The sequence below is a fragment of the Rhea americana genome, unplaced genomic scaffold (genome assembly GCF_003343005.1).
Source record: "Rhea americana isolate MKP2758 unplaced genomic scaffold, rheAme1 scaffold_239, whole genome shotgun sequence".
Lineage (NCBI taxonomy): Eukaryota > Metazoa > Chordata > Aves > Rheiformes > Rheidae > Rhea > Rhea americana.
In genome coordinates this window covers 608,123-630,305 of record NW_028186356.1, presented here as the reverse complement: position 1 = coordinate 630,305, position 22,183 = coordinate 608,123, and the positions used below count along the sequence as shown (strand labels likewise).

General features: G+C 34.9%; 1 protein-coding gene across 1 annotated transcript in view; it reads left to right on the top strand.

Annotated features, from left to right (window-relative positions):
* LRRC7 (leucine rich repeat containing 7) overlaps nt 1-22,183 on the top strand; it is a 98,851-nt gene that overhangs the window by 21,542 nt on the left and 55,126 nt on the right. Inside the window, exons 6-9 of the mRNA XM_085306359.1 lie at nt 9,887-9,950; nt 13,671-13,745; nt 16,169-16,313; nt 17,384-17,456. Of these exons, the coding sequence (XP_085162485.1) occupies nt 9,887-9,950; nt 13,671-13,745; nt 16,169-16,313; nt 17,384-17,456 (357 nt within the window). The remainder of the gene's footprint in view (nt 1-9,886; nt 9,951-13,670; nt 13,746-16,168; nt 16,314-17,383; nt 17,457-22,183) is intronic.

The window sequence follows — 22,183 nt, the reverse complement described above, 5'->3', positions numbered from 1 at the left end:
ATGACTCTAATGCATCAAAGTCATTTCCCTCAAGGAATATTAGTTTTGAAATTCACTGACAAAAAACTGTATGGTTGTTATTTGTATTTTGAATATTTTTAACCAGTTATACTTAGAAGTTTTGCAAACACAAATTTCATCTGTTCAAGTTCTTCATTGAAAGCAGTATGCAAAGATAGGTATGGAGTTCAGAAACAAGTATTACTTGTAAATATAATAAATGCAGTTGGATGGCGAGTTTGGATGAGCGTAGACCTTGGGATAATTTTTAATATTGGTGGAAGAGACATCTTGGTAAAATTTCAGTATTACCAAAATTCTGATCAAGCCACAAAAGGGCTTTGCTGTAATTGAGGGCTCAACTTGTACATTGAAGTAGAGAAAGACTAATTTCCTAGTTTCACAGGTAATACAAGATAGGTTCGAACACACTAGCAAGATGAAAGGTGGCTGTAGCAGTCAACAGTCCACCCTTATTTATGTTTTTATTACATTTTGATGAAGTAGCCTGATTGAATCAGAGGAAACTGAAAGTTTCAACTACTTTGTAACTTAACACTATGAGTGCAAAAGTAGTTAATTCTGGTCAGGAGGAAGAGGGCTGCCAAATAACTTTTTAGCTTGTTTTAGCCACTTCTTCAGCTGTTGGAAGCTTAGAATTACAGCATGCGTCCTTCGTAGTCACACACCTTACACCATCACAGCCCATTTTCTTACAGAGTAGCAGACAGCAGTTGCTTGCTTTCCTAAAAGGTCCTTCACCATGTGATTTTGGTAGAGTAGCTGCTGCTCCAGAACACTGCCTGTTCCCGGTGTTGTGAGCAAATAGCCCCCAGCAGGGATCTGTAAAGAACATCTGATTACATGCCATGGGGAACGTTCTAAGATAAGGTTTGCATCAGGAAGGGCTGACTTCCAAGTAATTTAGTCCAAAAAGCAGAAATAATTGTTAACCTTGGTTTTTATTATACAAAACTATTTGTCAGGAAGAAGGTGGAGGGATCCAGAAAGGAGAATGCAAACTAAGGAGAGAGAAAAGCAGGCTAAAAATATATATATATTTTTAAATTTTTTTTAAATTATTCATAAAGTCTTGATATTGTCAGGTGCTTTGCAGTAGATAATGAGATTTACTGTGCACTCTATTTATGTATATAATCAGTTAAACAGAAATGGATCTGAACTGAAATGTAGAATGTCCTTCCCTGATGACATTGAAAACTATGTTGGAAAAAAGATTCATGTATGAGCAAGGATCAAATTTGTGAAGTTTTCACCTTTCTATACAACCATTTGAGCAAAACTTTCCAGTTACAGAGTGATTCGTAACTGACTCCTGAACTAAAAGAACAATTTTAGAGATCTGATCTGTTTCTGCCATAAACAACATGATGGCAAACACTTAGAATCATATTTTGAAGGCAGTATTTTAAGTCAGTGGTGTTTTCTTGAAATCCTTACATTTTGCACACAAACTTTTTTCCTGAAATAGTGTCCGTGTGTTTTTATTCTGCCTAAATCATGAAAGGAACTCAGTTTCCAGTTTCTGTATGTAGGACTCTCTGTCTTTGTGGTGCTTTTTATTTTAACTCTTTGATAAAGAATTAGGTAAAATCACACAAGATTTCGGTGACATAGGTGAATTAGTTGTGCTTAGACACCTTCTGCACCAGCAGTTCCATCTTTTGGGCATTGAAATTGATTTTTCTCATCTTAGCATTTGAAGATGAAGAGCGTGCCCTTGCCCATCGCCTGGGAGCATACAGTGGCACGAACAGCAGAGGATGTGGAGTCCGCAGATTTTCGGGCACCAGAAATGGCAGCATCAAGAGCATCAGCACGAGTAGACTGTGTTGAGGTAGTTCTCCCAAACTATACTATGAAACTCAGTTGGTTAGAGCATGGTGCTAATAATGCCAAGGTTGCGGGTTTGATCCCCCTATGGGCCACTTGTTTGAGGGTTGGACTAGATGATCTCCAGAGGTCCCTTCCAACCTTACCAATTCTATGATTCTATGAAACCGAAAAAATTTTGATATACAAAGGCTAATGGTGGCTGCCTCTGTAGTCCAGAATGTTGTGCAGGTTGTTTACTCCCTATTAATGAGTTGGCTACTTTTTCCATATGCTTAAGCAGAGTAATGTTGGGCAAAGTCCTGCATTTTGCATATTTCTAATTGCCATGCAGCCAAGGCAACAGTATGCATTGTTGACTCTCTGCTCCTAATTTCTGTTTGAATTAATAATGAGACYGTGTAAAAGTAATAAAGAACAGCGCCACAACCAACTGAGATTTTCTGGAGTTACTTAATCTTCAGAAACTTGCTTTAAACATAATTCCATGGTCTCTGCTATATTCTCAGATTTGTGAGTTGATATTACAGACTGTAACATCATAAGTTCTTAAATATAATGAAAGTTGAAATGAGCATTATTTTTGATAAGTTGAAAGATATTATTATTATTCATACTATTATAAATACTTTATTTGTTACATATTTCAGTCTGTGTGTGACAATATTTTGTATCCTCAGAATTAATTTTAATTAAACATATTCTGTTTATTTTGAAGACTAGGTAATATATAGGTTCAGTAATTCATGAAAGATTAATTTATTCTTGCAGTTCTTTACTTTATACAGCACATGTATTGTTTTCTATACTAGCAATGATATACATTGTCTTGAGGTTCATTTAAAACTACTCCAGAGATTTTTGTGTGATCTATAAAGTGATGTATAGGTACRCAGTTCTTTGTGATTGTAGCATGTAATGCTTTAGCCCTGGTTAAAACATAACTACTCTGCAACAGGTAAATTATTAATTTTACAATATAAGTTGATTCAAGAATGAATTTGAATTTACATTGTAAGGTCTAAAATACTAGAATGGGAACAATCTGGATTTCACATTATTAACAACGTTGAAATAAAGATTTTTGTGTGTAACAAAAGTGTGAGAAAATATTATTCTGAATCAATACAGCAGATATTTCTAAAAACAGCAGCATAATTGCTTTTAGTTGCTTTTAATTTCATCAGAAAATAGTGCTATCCATTTATCATAACTAGTGTGGAAATATGATTCTGTAACTGTTGCATGAGAAAATAGATTATGTAACCCTTATAACTTTCTCTGCCTTACCTTGTAGAAGTATAACATACCAGGCACAGGCACTGCTTCTGTAGCTGTATTATATTGCATCCACAGTTGTACTTATCATTGCATAAATCTAAACATGTCTCTAATTGCTTTTTACTCATGAATATAGCTATCATAGATATTTTTGTTATTCATGAATATAATACTTAGTATGCAGAAAAATTCAGCTATGGTTAGGAATTTGTGATAGAAGGTTTCAGTAAACTTCATAATCACAATTTCAAATCTACCAGAAAACTAACCAGGATTTTGATGACCATACCATGACTTTATCAAAATAATTTCTAGTAGTTGGCTCATTTATTTTTCTAGAACTTTAAAACCGAGAAATTTCCTGTTTATTTACAGTGTTTACAATGTGTGGGTAACTATAGTCTAAAAAGGGCAACCAAAATGAAGAGGCGGTAACATGAGAAAGCTACATTAGCCAATATATGTGATTACAGTAAATTATAATTAATACCACTGAAATTGTATAATGTGAAATATAATTTATGGAGTGTGAATATTGTTAATACTATTGTAAGCAATGCTGATTTTTCACTAACTGTTCAATAAACTCTCTAAGCTGGTTTAAACACATTTTTCATCTTTTGTGAACCAATTTCCCTTATTGTGGAGAAAAAGCATATGTATATGTGTGTGTGTGTGTGTGTGTGTATACATATATGTTTATATATGTGTGTGTATATATGTGTATATATATATATATATACACACACCTGATTCTGAACCTTTAGTGAAGTCCATGGGAAAACTCACATTTTCTTCAATAGCCAAGAATCAAATCTCTATGTAATTCCTGCAGTTACTTATAAATAGAAGAATAGATCCAAATGTGATATGGATAAGGATTTATGGGAAAATTTTGGCTGAAAGTTTTATTATCACATTAATTAAATTGCATTACATCATTTAAGCAATGAATATTTAACTGAGCATTACTCATAATTGCACCTTTCCTATTCCACCTTTATACAATGATCTCACATAAAAAATGCAATGAATCTTTTCATAAGAAAAATATAAGTAATTATATGAGGGAGATAAAAATATCACAAGGTAATGGAAAATCTCATATAATATTTCACTGGATACATTCGGTGATGTTCTTTATCTTTTGATATAGTAGCAGCTACCTGAAAGTAATCCACCTCCACAGACATTAGCTTCTAAAACTTTATTTGACTACTTTTAGAAACTCTGCAAAGCAATATGTAAAGTTGTATTTAAAAAGTTGCCTTTTATGAATTTACAGTAACATACAACAAATCTTATAAAATAAAAGTTTTGGTTTTGGGCAGAGGTAGATAACAGTATGATAGATGTTCTAGAGGTTCCTGCCTTTTTTTTTTTGCTCATACTTTTTTTTTTTTTTTGGCAGAACTTGATTGTAACTTAAAATTACCCATCATTTAATCTTTAAAGTGTTTCAGAGTTTCACATTCCATATACTTATTTTCTCTATGTCTAAATAGAAAGTAAGTATATATGTAAATAACAGAGGAATATTGTTGTTTGGTTTCCAGTTCAAAGTTAGCAGGTAATTCCTCAGTGTCATGGATGTTTTTCGCATGGGCGTGGGGAAATTTAATACTAGAAGTTTTCAGAAACTTGAATATAAAAATCTTAGTGCTAGAACTGCCTATTAAAAATGTCACGTTTTCTGTTTTTTCTTGTAAAGACATTGTACTACGTAATGGTTGTGAGTGTGTATATAGTTGGAATAACTGAAAAATTGGTAATGTTACAAGTATAAATAACTGTTAAGTTGTAATGCTCATGTAACGTGTTGAAATACGTTTCCTGGGCTATAAAACCTTTGTATGATACTAACGAGTGAAACCTGTAGTCTAGATTTTATCAAAAGAAAAAATGAAAAGAACTCTTGTAGTGGGTCAGATGCCTTTGATAGCTTTATCGCTCAGGCTGAGTGTGCGCACTCTGACTGTTAAAAAAAAAAATGCTTCTAGCCTTCAGACAGATCAAATTTATTTATTTCAAGCAAAAATATTTCAATTTCCAAAACAGCAGCTGGTGAATTATGGACAAGCAAGCGTAAGCACTTTTCAAAAACCCCTCAGTYCAGTCTGAAAAAAAATGATCGCCATGGATAGCACACATATAAATTATAATAAATTAATAATATTCTGTATGGTAATAAGACTGTCCTTAATAAACAAATGTTTACAATTATGAATGTAACTAATTACATCATTATGTTCAATTAATTTAAAAATTTTTATATGATATTTACAGCTTGTATCTAAATATGCCTAAGTTTAAACTAGATTAACAATCAAAACACAATCTGGAAAGTTTTCTAATACATATAATTCCTTTATTACTAGGAAAAGCAAGTTAGATTAGACAAACTTTTTCAGGATTTATGCGTAATTTAAAGAGAAAATGAGTATAAATGAACTAACTTGAGTATGTTAGAGTGTAAYGAACTACTAAACTTAGCTTTTGTCTGCATTTGTAAAATTTGAATTAGATTTTGCAAGAAATTTTTGTAGAGAAGTACAACAAAGTTAGAGGACTGGGATGTTAGAAACAATTTTAACTAGAGTTCTGGTGGAGAGTATAATGCAGTTGGGAAGCATGAATCAAGGTTTATACTATTGATGAAAAAAGATCTGTATAGAACATACAGAAAATAATTTTCTATATAAGAATTTGTGTGCTAAGCCTTGACTGATCATAGCTATGTTCATTTGTTACTAAACATTATTGCAGAACAGTGTCTGATTTAACTCTTCTGTGTTATAGGCTTAAACTACAACATATTTTTCTATTTTCTAACTTGTAATTAGCACTTCATTGTTATTTTTAATTTAAGTGGTAATTCTGCAGATTACAGAAGCATATCTGTTACCCGGTCTTAATCTATGACCCTACCGTTCATTCGTTGAAGTTATACTGAAAGGTGAAGAAATTAAGCAGGTTAATCAAAGTATCTATTTAATTAAAGAGATAAAGTATACAAATTCTTAAATTTGGGAGCCAAATACTTGTTTACCTACATACTTATTGATTTTAGCTTTCTAAGTTAGATTCTTGATCTCTAGCAAGAAATACTTCRATCTGCTACTGAAGAATTGTAGTTTTGTGAAATTGCTTTTTTTCCTACTTTAGGTAAATAAATACGAATAAAATTTTTACTTAATAAATATATATTGATATTCTTTGTGCAGTTTTATCCCAACATCAGTTTTCTATAATTTTAATGACAAAAAAGTGTAAAATTTTTAGCCGTAGCATCTTTTATAACCAGTTTTAGTTCTGATAAAATCTGCAGAGATGAAATGGTTGGTGTTTTAGATCCCCATCACTTAAGACTTTTATCATTTTATACTTTCCAAATTTGCATTGAATATTTTCAAGCATACATTTTCTGCATGCAGCYGATGATGGACACATCTCACTTGAGCCTTGTCAATTTTGAAGATTTGCTTTATATTTGCCCTTCCTAGAGATAAATGTGTGTGAGATGCTAGTATAAGAAAACAATTGTATTGTATTTCTTATGAAATGCATGCCTTTTACATTTCTCAGGTATTGTATAAGACTAAAAATTAGCATTTCATTAAAAAAAGATAAAAAATGGAAAATCTTCAAATACTATAAGCAGTAGATGATGGAAGTCAGTTTTATCATTATATTATTTGAGTTTGTAGAATTGTATCATTTTTAATAATCATTATATTTAGTATCACATAAAACACCTGTCCTATACCTTCTTAGAAATATGTCCAAAAAAAATCAGAAGTGGAGTCTGTCCACAACCATAGTCTAAACACCACAGTCGTTCCRATGTGAATCCCAGCTTTGTCTCTGATCTCGCTAATGCACTAAAAACGCTCTTCAAATTTTCAAGAGATTATGAATTATGATTCTTTGATACTTTCACAAATCTATTAAGTGTCATGCTCTCTTCTATTACTTTAGCATGGTCTATAACTTTATTTCACATTAATTTGCATAATACTGGGATCTTCTCAAAAAATTATAAAAGTCAGCTCAAACAAATGAGGGCATGTTAGACCCTGGAAAAAACAATAGCTCAGAGGAAAAAGCCATCCATCTTCCATATGTAAAAGATAAACTATGTCGGTGTCGTTTGAAATGCCTTGAAGGAAAGGATACGGAACGTATCAGCAACAAAATGAGTTTCCTTTATCTGGAGTTAGATGGATATTCTGGGCACAACTATGTAGAAACTCCAATTCAGCTATTACTCCCCCGTCTCCAGGGAACATTACTGCAGCACTGCAAAATCTGTGCAATACTTTCTTCCTCACCCCCAAGCAGCTCTGGTTTGGGGGGAGCTGGTAGATGGAGACCTGGAAGACAGCCCTGCAAGTCACTATACATCCGTGGCAAGGCAAGCAAGGGTCCAGTAATAAAAAAACAACTAACCAAAAAAAATCCTGAACTACTCTGTCTACTCATAGTGGCACCATGGGACCATGCTAGTAGCGTGCTAAATTTTGCAGACCATGCTGGGCTGTTTCCTACACAAGTGTCATTCGTAAAGCGTTAGGAAAAGTAATCTTACTGTCTTTTCCTATTTCAGTAGCTGTGATTAATGTGATTTATATTACTGAACAATGATTAAAAGTTTAGTTTCTGAGGACATGAATAATCATCTAAATTGAATTTTGCTTTTTTAGTGAGTATCAATGACTTGTCATTAAGCAGTGTTTGGTCTCAKTGAGACAAAACCACTTTAGCTACAATCAGTTCATATTTTGAAAATGTCTTTAAAATGTGGGAACAGAAATTTAAATTATTTTTAGATGAAATTTGAGATACTTTGAAAAATTTAAGTAGTTCAAGTTCTGCCAAGTGTGATTAAGCATGATTACAGAAGTAGATGTCCATAGTTTGTGATGAGTAGAAATGTTGGGATCACAACCTCTCTTTATATTAACATACATTGCAATCAAATACTGCTTTACTTTCTAACTTTGATCGATCAAAACCCCCCTAAAATCCAGACTTTGCAAAGCGTAATGTAAAAAATCCTTCTTTCAGGGCTATGCTCATTGTCTCTCAATGACTTCTGTATCAAATGTACTCTTTGTACAGGAGAGTACATGTACTCCTGTTTTTCTGTATGTGGATCCTGCCAAGTCAATCATCAACAGCAGAAATAGATCATTTCTGAGCAAATTTTTGACTCCATTGTTTGACTYCACTGCACCGTTATTTGGTATAGTGTAAGCATCTTTAATTCTTGTATGGGTATAATTGATATGAGTGTAAAAAGTCTATTAATAATGCACAACAAAAAAATGAAACCAGTTGTCTAATTAAAAGTGTTAAGAAATAGTGCACTCTGTACTTTTCAGTGTGTCAAAGCTATTCCTTTACGGGTGAAAAGGGAGCAGATATGTTGGGTGCCACTTGTGGATTGTGCTGTTTTGGGGGTTAGGATCAACTTTGAATACCTCAGAAGGCTTCTGAACTGGCTATTCCTGTTAGTAATAAATTCTTTAATCATTTGTATCCTCTTTCTTACTGCCACTGCTAACAAAATTGGTAGCTCCTTAGAGCATGTTATTCTACCAGGGCTTAAAGAGGAGTCCTCCAGTACCGGTAATACCTTGTTCCAATTTTATTCACTTCTATTCTTGCTCCTTGCAGCCCCTTCCTGCGTAAYGCATGGTCAGTATTAGCTGTGGGGTCGTTCCCGAGTGACCCACTCCTGTCTGACTCTCGTAATGCTGTGGGGAAGGCTACGCTGCCTTGGTTACTCGCGCTGCGCCGCGTGCTGCGGCAGAGGCCGCGCGAGGCCTTTGCTGCCCTCGGAGGAAGCGCCGCCGCGAGGGCGCTCTGGGGCAGGCGGCTGCCGGCAGGGAGCACGGCCTTCAGCTGGCCTCGCAAAGCGCGCTCCTGCGCCGTGAGCTGCGCGGAGAGAGCAGGGCTTGGCAGCAAACCGAAACTTTGATTCTCAGATTGTCCGTTTAATTAGAAATCTGTATCCCGATGCTTATCTATTCACTGGGATAGAGTTTTCCTAGACTACTGYCAGGCAGCAAGTATCACTGGCTACCCCTGCACGCCACTGCTTCGCAGTGGGACTGTTGGTTTGCAAGTGGAACGGTAGATGTGCGTCAGGTCACCCATACTACAGCGGAGTAATGAGATAATCGCCAAAGAGAAGGGGACCCACTTCAGCTCGGGACAATCCCCTAAACCAACACAGATACTCCAGACAAGCCTATCTCAGCCTGATTTGTTCAGTGTGTAGGCTTTTACTGGCCTTTTTCACAAAAATATTTTGCCTCATGACTACAGTTTTAGGGAGGCAACAACCATACTTCATACTTCTACTATAAAAACCCAAAATACTTTCTGGTGCTGTATAAACAAGCTAATCACAAATTGTAAAATTTATATTAAAGATGTGACAATATATATTACTTTCAGTTGCTTATACATATAACGTGTTTCTTGAGCAACTATGCTAAATTATACCAAGATTTTGTTTATTTTCATGCTAAAATAATTGTTGCTAGCTTTTTTAGTTCAAGAACTCCAGCTATTATTTCTTAAAGATGAAGTATATTGTTTCTAGTTGCATCAATGTGAATCTGATGGAATTATTTTTATAATTACAATGTTGTCTGAGCTTTATTCTTAAGTAAGTGAGAGGAAAATCTGACCCATGGTTTCCAAGTAGAAATTTCATCTTACATATTCTAATCTGTTACAGGTCAATGCACAAACTGACTCAGCTGGAGAGACTTGATTTGGGCAATAATGAATTTTCTGAACTGGTAAGAAATACGTCATTTTTTAGTAGATTGCCAGTGTGTTTGGGCCCTCTGCCCATGGGGGATTATACTTTTACTTAAAAGGTATTATGGTATTGTGACTATATGTTGTGATTGCACTTGCTTTTAGAAGATTTGCTATAGTTCATGAGGTAGATACTGATATTGTAATCATCTGCTTCATCTACATCAAGCTTCTGCACTTCAGATCAAGTTGCAGATGACTCTCACTTTCAGCCAGTTGCTGATGTTGGAATACTTCAGCGTGAGATGAATTGGTAATCTCATTATGAATACTTGTATTAACTATGTCTTAATCTCTTAAAACCTATCATTACATCCTGTACAAGTTAGAAGTTTCTATGGGCAGAAGTAAATCTTTGACACCATAAGCAGTTTCAGTAATGCTCTTAAGTACTTGAAAGTCATACAGGAATCTCTTGTCTCAGTTTCTCCCTATGTCACCTTTGAGAGGTGAATTCATTTCCTTGAGATTTAGCAACTTTTGGAAATTTTTCCTAGTTTCAGTGTAAAATTACTGTTCCCTTAAAGTTTCTTTCTGCTCCATCTAAAGGATGAGACACTTCTCAGAAGCAGCATGAGGGTGTTTAAACTGATGGGTTTTAAGCCATGCCTAATTAGGAGAACCTGACTTTATCCTGCAGGAACTGTAAAGGTGTTAAGAGAAGTAAAACTTATCAAAACTACTACCGCATCGTGTTTCAGACCTATCAGTGCTTGGGCTGTTCAGGAGGGCTTTTGTTTTTGTAAGAAAACAAATCAATGGTGTGAAACTCGCTGCATGGATATGGCAGTGTGCTTTATGAACTGTTGCTCTGATTGTGAAATAAATGTCTGTATGTGACTTGTCCACTGGTAGCCTATCCAGTGACAACCACTGCCTGTGGAACTGAGCTGTGTTCCCTCCAGGATCACAGAAGCACACCCTGTAACACTAGTGCTTCTGAATCGGACCTTACTATTCTATTAGCGTGATATTTCTTGTAATTTTAATTTGAATTAAGATGATGTCAGTTAAACAAATTCTGAAGACTCTTCTAGCTGTAGCAAAGCTCTGGCAAGGAGTCTACATTGAGTTTGTATACAGTGCTYTATCTTCTACCATTATGGTTATAACTCTGATAATATTTAGGAGTTCATAGTGTTACATAGGAGAAAATAAGTTGTTTTTAACTCAGACTTTTAATTAGAAGTTATTTTTATTTTGCATAGAACAGAATTTTTCAGAAGTGTTCTTTGGGATTTTGATCCACAAAAATATCTCAAGTTTCTGAAGGTCAGAGTGTGGGTTTTGTGGGAACTGATTCTGTAGTCTTTGCTTTAAATCAGTTCAACCTCATTCTCCATTTTTCCATTGTAGCATACTGTTCTGTGAGAAGCATAAATCAGGAGTCCCACAGCCCCATGCTGCTGTTAGGGCCGGAGTCCCTGAGTGGACTTTTTCAGGAAACTGGTCCAAAAACATGTGAATGAGAACAAAGTGCCAGATCTGAAATGGACCAACAGGCAAAGCAGCAGCGTGTCTGTACAAAGATGTCATAGGAAAAGTGATGCTAGTTTAAATGAAGGTCTCATGGGAAAGGGATTGTTAGGGGGTCTTGTTTTCATGTATTTTGAAAATATGATTTAGTTTCTAATAGAAACTTGTTTATTATCAGAGTCAAATACTACACAGAACTGTGTTGTGTGGAAAAGTTTGATTTCTTCTTTGAAAGTCCATCCCTGTCAGCACTGCACTGGGAGGCCCTGTGCTCTTCATACAGGCAATCTCATTCAGTAGTTATGGGATTAAGGTTCAAAATAGTTGCAAAAATGAAGTTACTCTGTTCATTAATTTTCTTGAAACAAGTGTATTCAATCATGTGATAGATACTTGGGCTTAAAATAGAAATTGGCACATCCTAAAGAGCAGCCACATTCAAGTGATTTAATGTAATCAAGGAAGGGAATCTAATCTGTGACACGGGTTTCAGGGAAAACTAGAGCATTAAGTAACAATTTATGGGGCAAGTTAATCAATTTATGGGGCAAGAGTTTTAAATTTTCCGATCTTCAAGTGTCAAAAAATGGCACCAGACAAATGATAAATAGCACTCTTAGTGCCTCAGCCTGAARAGAAGGGGGAAACCTAGTGTGGTTATTTTCGAAGTTTCGTGAGTCTGGTCTCAGTAGCAGAAAGGCTTCAAAACAAATCTTGAAAAAGAATAGTTAAAGGCATGGAGAAAAAAGAAAAGAAGGTAAAATGTAATGTGCCTTTATCAAAGGTTAATATCAGATTGATTGTCAAYCTGTGTGGAAAATGGAAATATTTTTGCATAATACATCAGCAGACGTATTTCTAACAGAGACAAAGAAGAAGGTTTCAATACCATTTATGGAGACACTGATGAGATGTCATGTGGATTAAGGTATACCATAATCCATACTCAAGAAATATCAAATCAAATGGTATTTGATTTGAGAGGAAACTAAAAAGAAGTTTTTTTCCTAGAAAACTAAAGTTGAGAAAGAGAATCATCGTTATCTATGATAACCTCATTCAGTAAATACTCTGGAGAAAGAAAGAACCACTGATCATGACAGCAAATAGTATAGAATGACCGTCAATAGATTTAGCCTAGAAGTTAGAAGTGATTTTAACCATGGAAGGGCAACAAAATTTCAATACGGATAGCTGAGGCAAAATAGTGATTAATCATTTCTTAATAGAAACATGTTACTGCACATAAAACTGAAGGTTAGCAGGTATCTTCCTATCAATGTATCCAGGAGGAGCTCCTCCCATAATGTACCATATGACTTTGGTCAACAGGAGCTACTGGCTATAACTATGGTTATATTTATCTTGGGAATTACAACATTCCAAGGTAGTTTGACCAGAGGAGATTATTAGAGGTCTCTCTTAAGGTGCAGTGCTGTCAGGCAGACACGTTTTTTTTCAGCTATGTTAAAATAATTCTAGTGGAATAGTACTCTGAACATCAAAAATGCTAGAATCTGATTCAGTCTGATCCAAATGAAATATTTAGTTCGTGTTTCTGGCAAAATTTGAAAAAATCTTCTAACACTTCACAGAACTAAGGCAAACTGAAAGTCTTATTTTACATGTGAAAGTAGTGTTTCATGAAAAACAGAAACACTACTTAGGCTGAAACATCAAAATATTTGCAGCCTGATAATTCTTGATTTTCACAGCTGTACTGAATGGAAAATGATTTTTGGAATTGCTTTTTTCCAGTGTCTCTCACTAAAATCCTCTAATATTGAAAAGAATAGAACATCCTAGATTAAAGCTTAATATTACTGTGATTTTGAGGCTTGATCTTTGCATGCTGCTGTTTTGAACTACTGAATATGACAATTGCAGCCATTAAATCATAATACGAGGTGTATCCTGGAAAGCATTCAGGACTCTGCCTTTGTTAAGCTATTTTTGGGACTATAAATTATGCAAAAGGCAGAGTTAGCATGTGCTGCAAGATGAGATTTGTCTTTCTTTTCCATGACACTCCACAGTTTTCACTTCTCTTAATCCAGTTGATAAACTGGATATTGCCAATGAACTATTTGGAGTTGTTAAATTTCTGACTCTCTGATGTGAGTTATAAAAAGGGAGGATGACCAGAGTATCTTTGGGGAAGGGAGAGAGAGGGTGGGAAAATGTTATTAACTGTCCATAATACTGTCTGTTCTTTTTCTCAGCCTGAGGTTCTGGAACAAATACAAAATCTAAAGGAACTGTGGATGGATAATAATTCTTTGCAAATACTACCTGGGGTATGAACATTTATTTTATGCAATCAAATTCTTGTGTGATATAATGAAATACATACCTTGCAGTAAATAATAGCATTTGCAAGTGTGAGTACATATTTCTAGTTAAAATTGTCATTAGTTATCAAGAAACAAAAGCCTCAGCGTGGCCTTTCGTGTGAAAACCTTTTTATGTTGGTGGTGTTAAATGATAGTATCCAAATGGACATGTGACTGTTTTATTCAACCCTTGCATAGTTTCCATTGTGAGGGGAAATTATTTACTCTTCATTTCTCAGTCACCATGCATTACCTAAGTATTTTATAGAACACAAGATTAGTTTTAAAAAAGAAGAGAAAATATTAAGTAATCTAATTAAAGTAATGGATGGTGTATACAGATTGAACTATACCAAAAAACCTAAAAATAAAACTAAAAATAATTCTGAGGCAGTGGAATGAAGATCTATTCCTTTAGAAAACTGTCTTTTTAAAAATGGGATAATGAATATTAAAAGCTCTAGACATCATGGTCGTAGATAGATACTAGAATTGTTTCTCAGTTGTTGCTGCTCTACACTATAATTCTGATTTTCAGTTTTTATTGTCATAATTATTTGAGAGTATCAGTTTAAAATGCCTACACTGATTATGATAGGCAAAAGGAATCCCTCGTTATTAAAATTTTATCACACAGGCAACTGATTTTGTTTCTCAATAATGTGTTTCATTGGTGCAGGAAAAATCTATCACTAAAGCTTTGTATCATAAATGTGCTTATGTATTGTAAGAAAAATACTTAACTTTGAACATTTATTAATCAAAATTCACTTTTCTAAATTGTCAAATGTTTTTCATCTTAAATAAATTGTGTTTATTTCTTGTTTTCTGTTGAGCAAATTTTTTGCATGGAAAATGATCATTTTCACTTGCACTCCAAAATATCCACTTTTTGAATGCTTTGTTAGTGAAAAACAAGCTGAAGTTGAAAGCATTTGCCAATACTAAAATCAGCTGGATATCAAGATCAAGCATTTTAATCATTATTTTATTTCCTTTTAATTTCACAATGAAATTGTTTGGTGAATGTGTTCCAAACCCACTCCTGCTGCGCTATCACAGTTCCTAGAGAAGGCATTTAGAATTAAAGGTGTTCCTTAGATCATGGCAGTGGGCTCCCAAAAAATGGAGTTATTTTATGTGAATAAATTATGTTTACTGAATCTGATCCTAGTAAGACTCTAGGTGATTCTTCATAAAAGCCTTCCCCAAAACAATAGGTTAAAAAACGGTCATGTTAATTTTAAGTTTTAACTTTCAAAAATAGAAAAAACAGTACAGACTGAAAATTGATCTTAAGATCTAGAGATGTGCCAGGTTTCCAGTGCTGATCAATTGGCTAAAAAAGTGGTCTGTACCAGAAATAAAACAAAAAATGCATTCAAATATTAGCGTAGGTAGAATGGAAAAGTTGGGATGAAAGGGAGGATTTCCCTTTTACAACTCAGGTCTGATGACAGATAATATCACAGAATTACAGGTCCTTTTTGTTGATTTTCTTGGTGAACTTTCATGTCAGGAGTGAGGTAACAGTCTTGTAATAACTGATCAAGAAGCAGATTGCTTCTGCAGGCAGTGGTGCAGACAGTCCTAGTTTAAATTGCTGATTCAAAACCCACTGGTCCCCAGTAGTTTATTAAAAATAACTGTGTCAGGCTTCAGACTCCTAAAAGCAAAATTGTTCTTAAGAGAAATCAAGGAGGATTTCTTATCATAAACATGTTGCTCATTGATGTTTTCGCTGCAGCTTAAACACTGTGTTCTTGAAGTGGATGGACTCTTAGGCTTGAACTCTCATAATTGAACTGTGAATATTTGAAGTCTCATTTTAGATTTGCAAAATTCAGACAATGAATTTGACACAGAAAATCGCTCTGTACATGTCTTGCCTTAGTGACATTAGGGACTGCCGGTATGAATATAAGTGAACTGTGAGTACATTTCCTTTGGATCTGTGTCCAGCTGAAGAAATAATGCAGCTTTATGACTTCAGAATGCAAATTTTCAGCAGATCTAATTGAATCTTGAAGACATGGCTTAGTTGGTATGTGTCATTTAGCTTGGTATAACTGAGATGTGGAATTAAAGACTAGTTTAACAATGATGAACAGCATTTTAAAAGGCCTTAAAATTATCCCACTATCTTTTTAAAACATGGAGAAAGTTTTTCAGCTCTGCCCCATACTTCAACCTTTTCTTTTACAATTACCTGAACAAGAGTGCTATTAGACCATTATAGATAGTACTTCAGTGAAATAAATCTTGTAAAAAGCATACTGAGATAACTAAGTATAAACCTATATTACTATTGTCTTGTTAATTAAACTTAGAAATGGTCATGCAGTGTATATCTGTTCAACTTAAACTGTTTGTATCATGCTATTAAGTCTATAGGGAAGTTAAAGCAGCTGGTGTATCTGGATATGTCAAAAAACAGGATAGAAACTGTCGATTTGGACATATCAGGGTGCGAAGGACTTGAAGATCTCCTATTGTCATCCAATATGTTGCAGCAACTGCCAGACTCCATAGGTGAGAAAAGCCCATGCTGTCTTGTAATGTTTTACAATCAAGGATTTTATTTATGTCTTTTCAGGAGTCATGAAACTTAATTATACACCTGGAACAAGAAATTCTACTAAATTCCAAAGGAGTCTGAAACATCTGATACCTGGGCAGTCATAAAGAGCATTTTGAAAGTTAGAATAAAGATCTGATCTAGCCATGGGCATGATCTTACCTAAATTTAAAAGTAGATATAATACTGATTATCTGAACAGAGTTAAAGCCTTATAAGAATGTATCACTTTAAGTTACAATAATATAATTCCAAATAGGAGCATTTAGCAAAGAAATAGGTYATATTTCATTTCATTTCTGTTTTGACTATCTTACATATATAGAATTTCTGGCTTATTATTTCTAGGACATGTAGAATTTGTGGAAGTGACTGTATATCACTCTATATGACTGGATATTTCATTGCTGTCTTGATCTCCTATCAAGGAGATTTTTTTCTTCAGAAACACTGGGATCTTTCCCTTCTTCTATTGCTTTCAATACATGAGCCCACAAGATCATTATCATCATTTTCATTAAGTTCATCCAATTTTAAACTAATCTACTCAAAATTCCAATATGTATTGCTTACTAGTAATACTGCACTGCATGAGTGTTACTAGATGTATTTTACAGGTATTTTCCATTTCAGTCTTGTATAATACCTTAGCATCAGGACTCCAACTTTTGCATTCTGCAATCTTCTGATGTACATATGCAGATTGATTTTAGAGTGTATTTAGCTTCAGTACAAAAGTAATAAATATTTTCATTTTGAATTACACTTTCTTGCAATGAGATATACTCAGTTCTTATTTCCAAACTCCAGTTACTGAATGGGAATCAGATTTAACTGAAGCAAAACATCTGTCCTAAACAGATGTTTTCTAAAACCCAAATCTAAATTATTTAGTATTAGATTTTTTTTGAGGTGTTTGTTTAAGGATATTTATAGCAAATAAGAGAAGATTAATGTGAAATATTCTTCTATTACTTCTTTCTGCTGTGCACATGTCACTAAAACATTCTGATCTGTTTTGTAGGACTGTTGAAAAGGCTTACAACTTTAAAAGTTGATGACAATCAGCTTACAGTTCTGCCAAATGCAATTGGAAAGTGAGTATCAGTCAGATTTTTAACATTAAGAAAAATGTGTTTTTTTCTTGCACTATATTTTTTTTTCTGAAATCAAAAATGAGAAGAAATACTGAATTATGAAATAATTTCAAAATATGTGCTAATAACCAGCTTAAAGCAGTTTATATTTGGAGCATCTTCATTAGTTCTGTGAACTTATACTGGCATAAGTGTAGGAAGATGAAATGTATCATAATTGCCAAGACAAAGAACAAAGAGACATTTTCTGTATGAATCACTTGCAATTCAGATGATTAGAGCAACCAAAGTAGAAGAAATATAAGCATTGGGGAATAYGTCTGTTTCCATAGCAACACCCAGTACTTGATGCTGAAAAGAAAATGGCTGTAAACCTCATGTATGAAAATTTCTTAAGGTACTGAAGTAGCTTGAATGAAAAAGTGACAATTTCATAGATATGCATACCAAAATGTGAAAGATTGTGTAAGTAATCCTATTGCAATATGCTCTGATGATGCCCTTTAGCAATCGTTTTGTAAGACATTACGTGATCACTGGTACAAAATTCTGTCGTATACTTCTGCCTGTAGAGCTTTCCTCTACAGTCCTGGGCGTATTGCTAAATGAAATCTAATTTATTGTAAAATTCAAGACTGATTCTAGCCTTTTTCTGAAACAATATAAAGAATCACWTTCTGCCAAGTATGTCACTTTGACACATATCCCTTCCTGGCAGAAAGTATATTTAATATTGGCATTTGTAAGATGCCACTTCCTCTACATATTTTACTCTGAAATGCAATATAAACTGACATTTGGAAAACCGTTAGAATACGTGGTCCCTGGCCACCTCCTGCAGCTCTAGCTCTTGTGTTTTCATCATCTTCACACCAGCAGTAGTACTCATGCAGAAGAAACTGAGTTCAGTTGAAGAAATGGTTAGTTGTCTGTCTGGTGTGACTCAACACATGCTCATACAAATGCTCTGCTGTCAGCACGAAATGTGGGGAAAGGCGAAGGTGATGCCTTTTGGCATCCTTGAGCACAGTTCCACTGCGACTTTGTACAAACAGTTCAAAAACTGCTCTCTCTCGGCAAACTCTAGCTCAGGAAGCTATACTTGATGAGAGGTATTTTTCTTAAGCCATGACTTGTCTGAGGCTTCCAAAGTTAAAGCCTTCAGTTAGACTTGTCCAGGAATATGACGGTATTCACTAAGTACAGTGAGGTCTCTAGAACAGCAATACTCTAACTTGCCTAGCCAGCACTTTATTACTCCTGCACCCATTTTTTTAGTATTGTTTTCAGTAATAATTTAACTTTTGATACGAGRTTCAGAAAGAAAAAAGTAAATTAGTGAACTATTACATTTGTRGCAATTGACAGCTCAGTTATGGCTTACTGTGCGACTATTACTGTGTCTTCAGACACATGTGTTTTTCATGGGGTATATCAAGAAATGGTTGTATGAATCACAAAAGGAGAAAATCATGTAAATATTCTATACAGTAATACATTGTTACAGGCTATGAAAGCTCATAACACTCAAAAGTGTATTGGATGTTATCCAGAATGGCCGATATAATAACCAGTATTATCTTTAATAATTTGAGGAGATTCATTTTTAAAAATCCTGTCACAAGGATGCTTTCTTATTGATTGAATTGTTCAGATTAAAAGGATTTCCTCTCTCTTTTTGCCTAGTGTATTTTCTGTATTATTTGTCATGGATCCTTAATTAGATTTCAGGAGATGGATACTTCTGCTCCAAGAAGTGTATTTGCAGAACAGTAGGCTGATCACCTAGTATTATCATACTATTTTTGAATGATTGATTGTGCTTTTTAAATGAAGTACTTTCATTTAACGAGGACGGTGTCTCCCACATCAAAATGAACTTCCTTTCTCTGACTCATCCGTTTGAATAGTTTCGTACTGGGTCTTGTTCTCCAAAATGATAGTCGTAGTACCCACTATATAGTATATTATTGTAACACAAAAATTGGCAATGTGGAGGAGGGAACTCTCCCTCCAGGGACCAATTTCACAGTGAGACACAGCACACTTACACTGAGTCAACATTGCTAACAGTAAGCAGTCACCTTCATTTTTGGCAGTTTTGTTCAAAAGGCGATCTTTTAAATGGCATTTAAAGTTTGACCCTGCTGGATACTCTGTACAGTAGCCCCACTTTAATAAAACATTTAACTATATGTTTATCTTTAACCCCTTTGGATAATACCAGTGAATTCCTATTCATTAAGTGCTTTACCAAGCTGGACACAAAGTCTGGAAATTGCATCCCTAGGACTTGAGTGAATGCCCGCACTCACACTTTGTGGGTAGGAAAGTCATGAGAAGAATTTGTGTATCTGATTCTTGTCTGCCTTTGTTTGCTCAGTTAGGGAGAAGGAACTGAATTTAGCCCAAAAGAGTAGGGTTAATGACACTTTAGCTAAATGAGCCTGATTGGAATTCTAGTTGTTATTGTCAACTTACTGTTCATCCACAATCCTTTGTCAGGGAAAAATCAGTTTGTCAAGGACAGAGTTATTTAACCCTGGTAGTTACAGAGCTAAAATTTAGTTTCCCAGGGAATTTGTTGTTTTTTACTGTGGCCATCTTCACTTACTTGCTGATGATGCCACCAAGAAGAAGAGAAGCTGACAATGTGTATGCAGACAATACCTTTCAAATAAAATTCTGTTGTGAAAAGTCAAGCCACAAAAACTTCCACAGTTACGGTTCAGAGGATCAGACTTTCAGGTTTCAATTGGAAGCCTTGTTGTTCTAAATCAGCTTATCTGTTTTCAAGCTTTTGGTGATTGTGTTATCATCAGCAAAAGGAAGAATCTATGCCTCTTGCAATTTAATAAGTTTTCAAGCTGGGCTTCCCTCTGTCAAGGTCTCTACCTCTTTCCATTAGCACATACTTTGTACAAGGTAGATAAACACGTCTGAATTTTGCCTTTACAAAAATTGTTTTGTTTCTACTTTGAAATTGTGATAGGTACAAAACCAACATTAAAAAAATAAACAAAAACTAAATCCCAAACTTGGCAAAGCTTTTGGCTATTTTCCAGGCATCTCTGTCATTAATCTCTGTATGACTCACTTTTCAGCGTATTGAAATACAGCAATTATAGGAAAGTTCTGAGAATTCCATGGTAAGAGTATCTATTTCTGGCTTCACATTTCATAGACCTTGAAGACCGAAAGACTTTTTTGATTAAGAAACCGAGATAAAAACAGTTAAGTAAATTAAACATATAATGAAAGTCCATTCCTGCAGCCATGGTTCACGTAAATACAGAGGAGCAAGGTTTGTAGGAGAGGTAGTACTTTTTATTGGATCAACCAACACATTTGGAAAAAAAGACGAGCTTTTAGGCAGGTAGTCCCTGYAGCAGTGGACAGGAAGATGACATGCATCAGGGAAGGAATAATTGCTTGCCATTTAGCTTTATTAATTAGAGCACTTGAGAGAAAAAAGTAGCATGTGTGGAGCAAAAAATGGGCAGCACAAGCAGGGAATGATGACAATTGCAATGTGTCACAAAACTTTTACTCTGTGATTTGGATAAGCAGTACAGTGTTAATAATTTTTTATATCTAGACACTTTTTTAAGGTAATCAGTAGAGATTGGAGACTAAATAATTTCACTGCAAAACATTCTTTCACTGCTAACTGTAATTTTCCGTTATTGGCTGTCAGTGTGTACTCCTGGTGAGCAGTGGTTGTGGGATTTCACCCCTGCATTCCTGAAGGGCAGGTGTAAAGTGAGACATGTTCTGGTTAGGTTGAACATATTTGGAATATGTGGATTTTAATCTGTTAAAAGGAGTAGATAAAGGATAAGTGCCAATAGATTTTTACTTACTTGTCTGACAAGGTCTAGTTCTGTTTGATGTTGGAGGGTCTGTAGTAGGTTGTTTTTAATGATGATTTGGCTGATGTTGGAATATTTGACAAGCAGAATGGGGAAAAGCAAACACTCAGTGAGGGTTGTRTGGCTGGCTGAAGTGCAGAAACATGCTTTTGAAGGGCGTTGTCGTTCAGGAACAGTGGTGRGTGGGCAAGTTGAACAGTGACGACTGTCAGTGCTCTGGATTTTGTTAGTTCTCTTGTCCTTTCCTTGGCTTTTATTCTGTATAGGTGCCAGCTGCTGTTAGAGAAGGAGGCTTTGCTGATGTGGGCCCTTTTCTTTCAGGATTCCATACAAAACCTCTGACTCATTTTATTACCTTTTTATTAATAATATGATGTAGGAATATGCAGGATGCCAATCTCACGCATTAGAAAGGAATGCTTTCTGTGTGTATACTGCCCTTTTTGTAGTACTGAGAGTTGTGGCTCATCTAAACTTTAGTTTGACAGAGGAATTCCTATCAGCTTTCCCTATTTCATCCTTGTTCCTAAAAACCAGATTGCATGGAAGAAATATCCATCTCTTTTTTTAGTGATTTGACAGAATAGGAGAATATACGAAAAAGAATACAAGCAGCAATGGAGATTATTTCATTTTTTGTAAAAGGAGAACTTGACTTACTAATACAGTAGTGCACACCAAGTTACTATGCACAGCTCCACTTATCAGGCAATTTTAAATCAGTGACTTGGCAAAAAACATTTAGTGAGCTAAGTGGTATGATCGAATGCTGAGAAGATGAGTTATTTTGGTTTGCTCTGTTTCAGTCTTTGCCATACAGATGCCCTTTCAAGATGGTCTTTTAGCAGGTTCTTT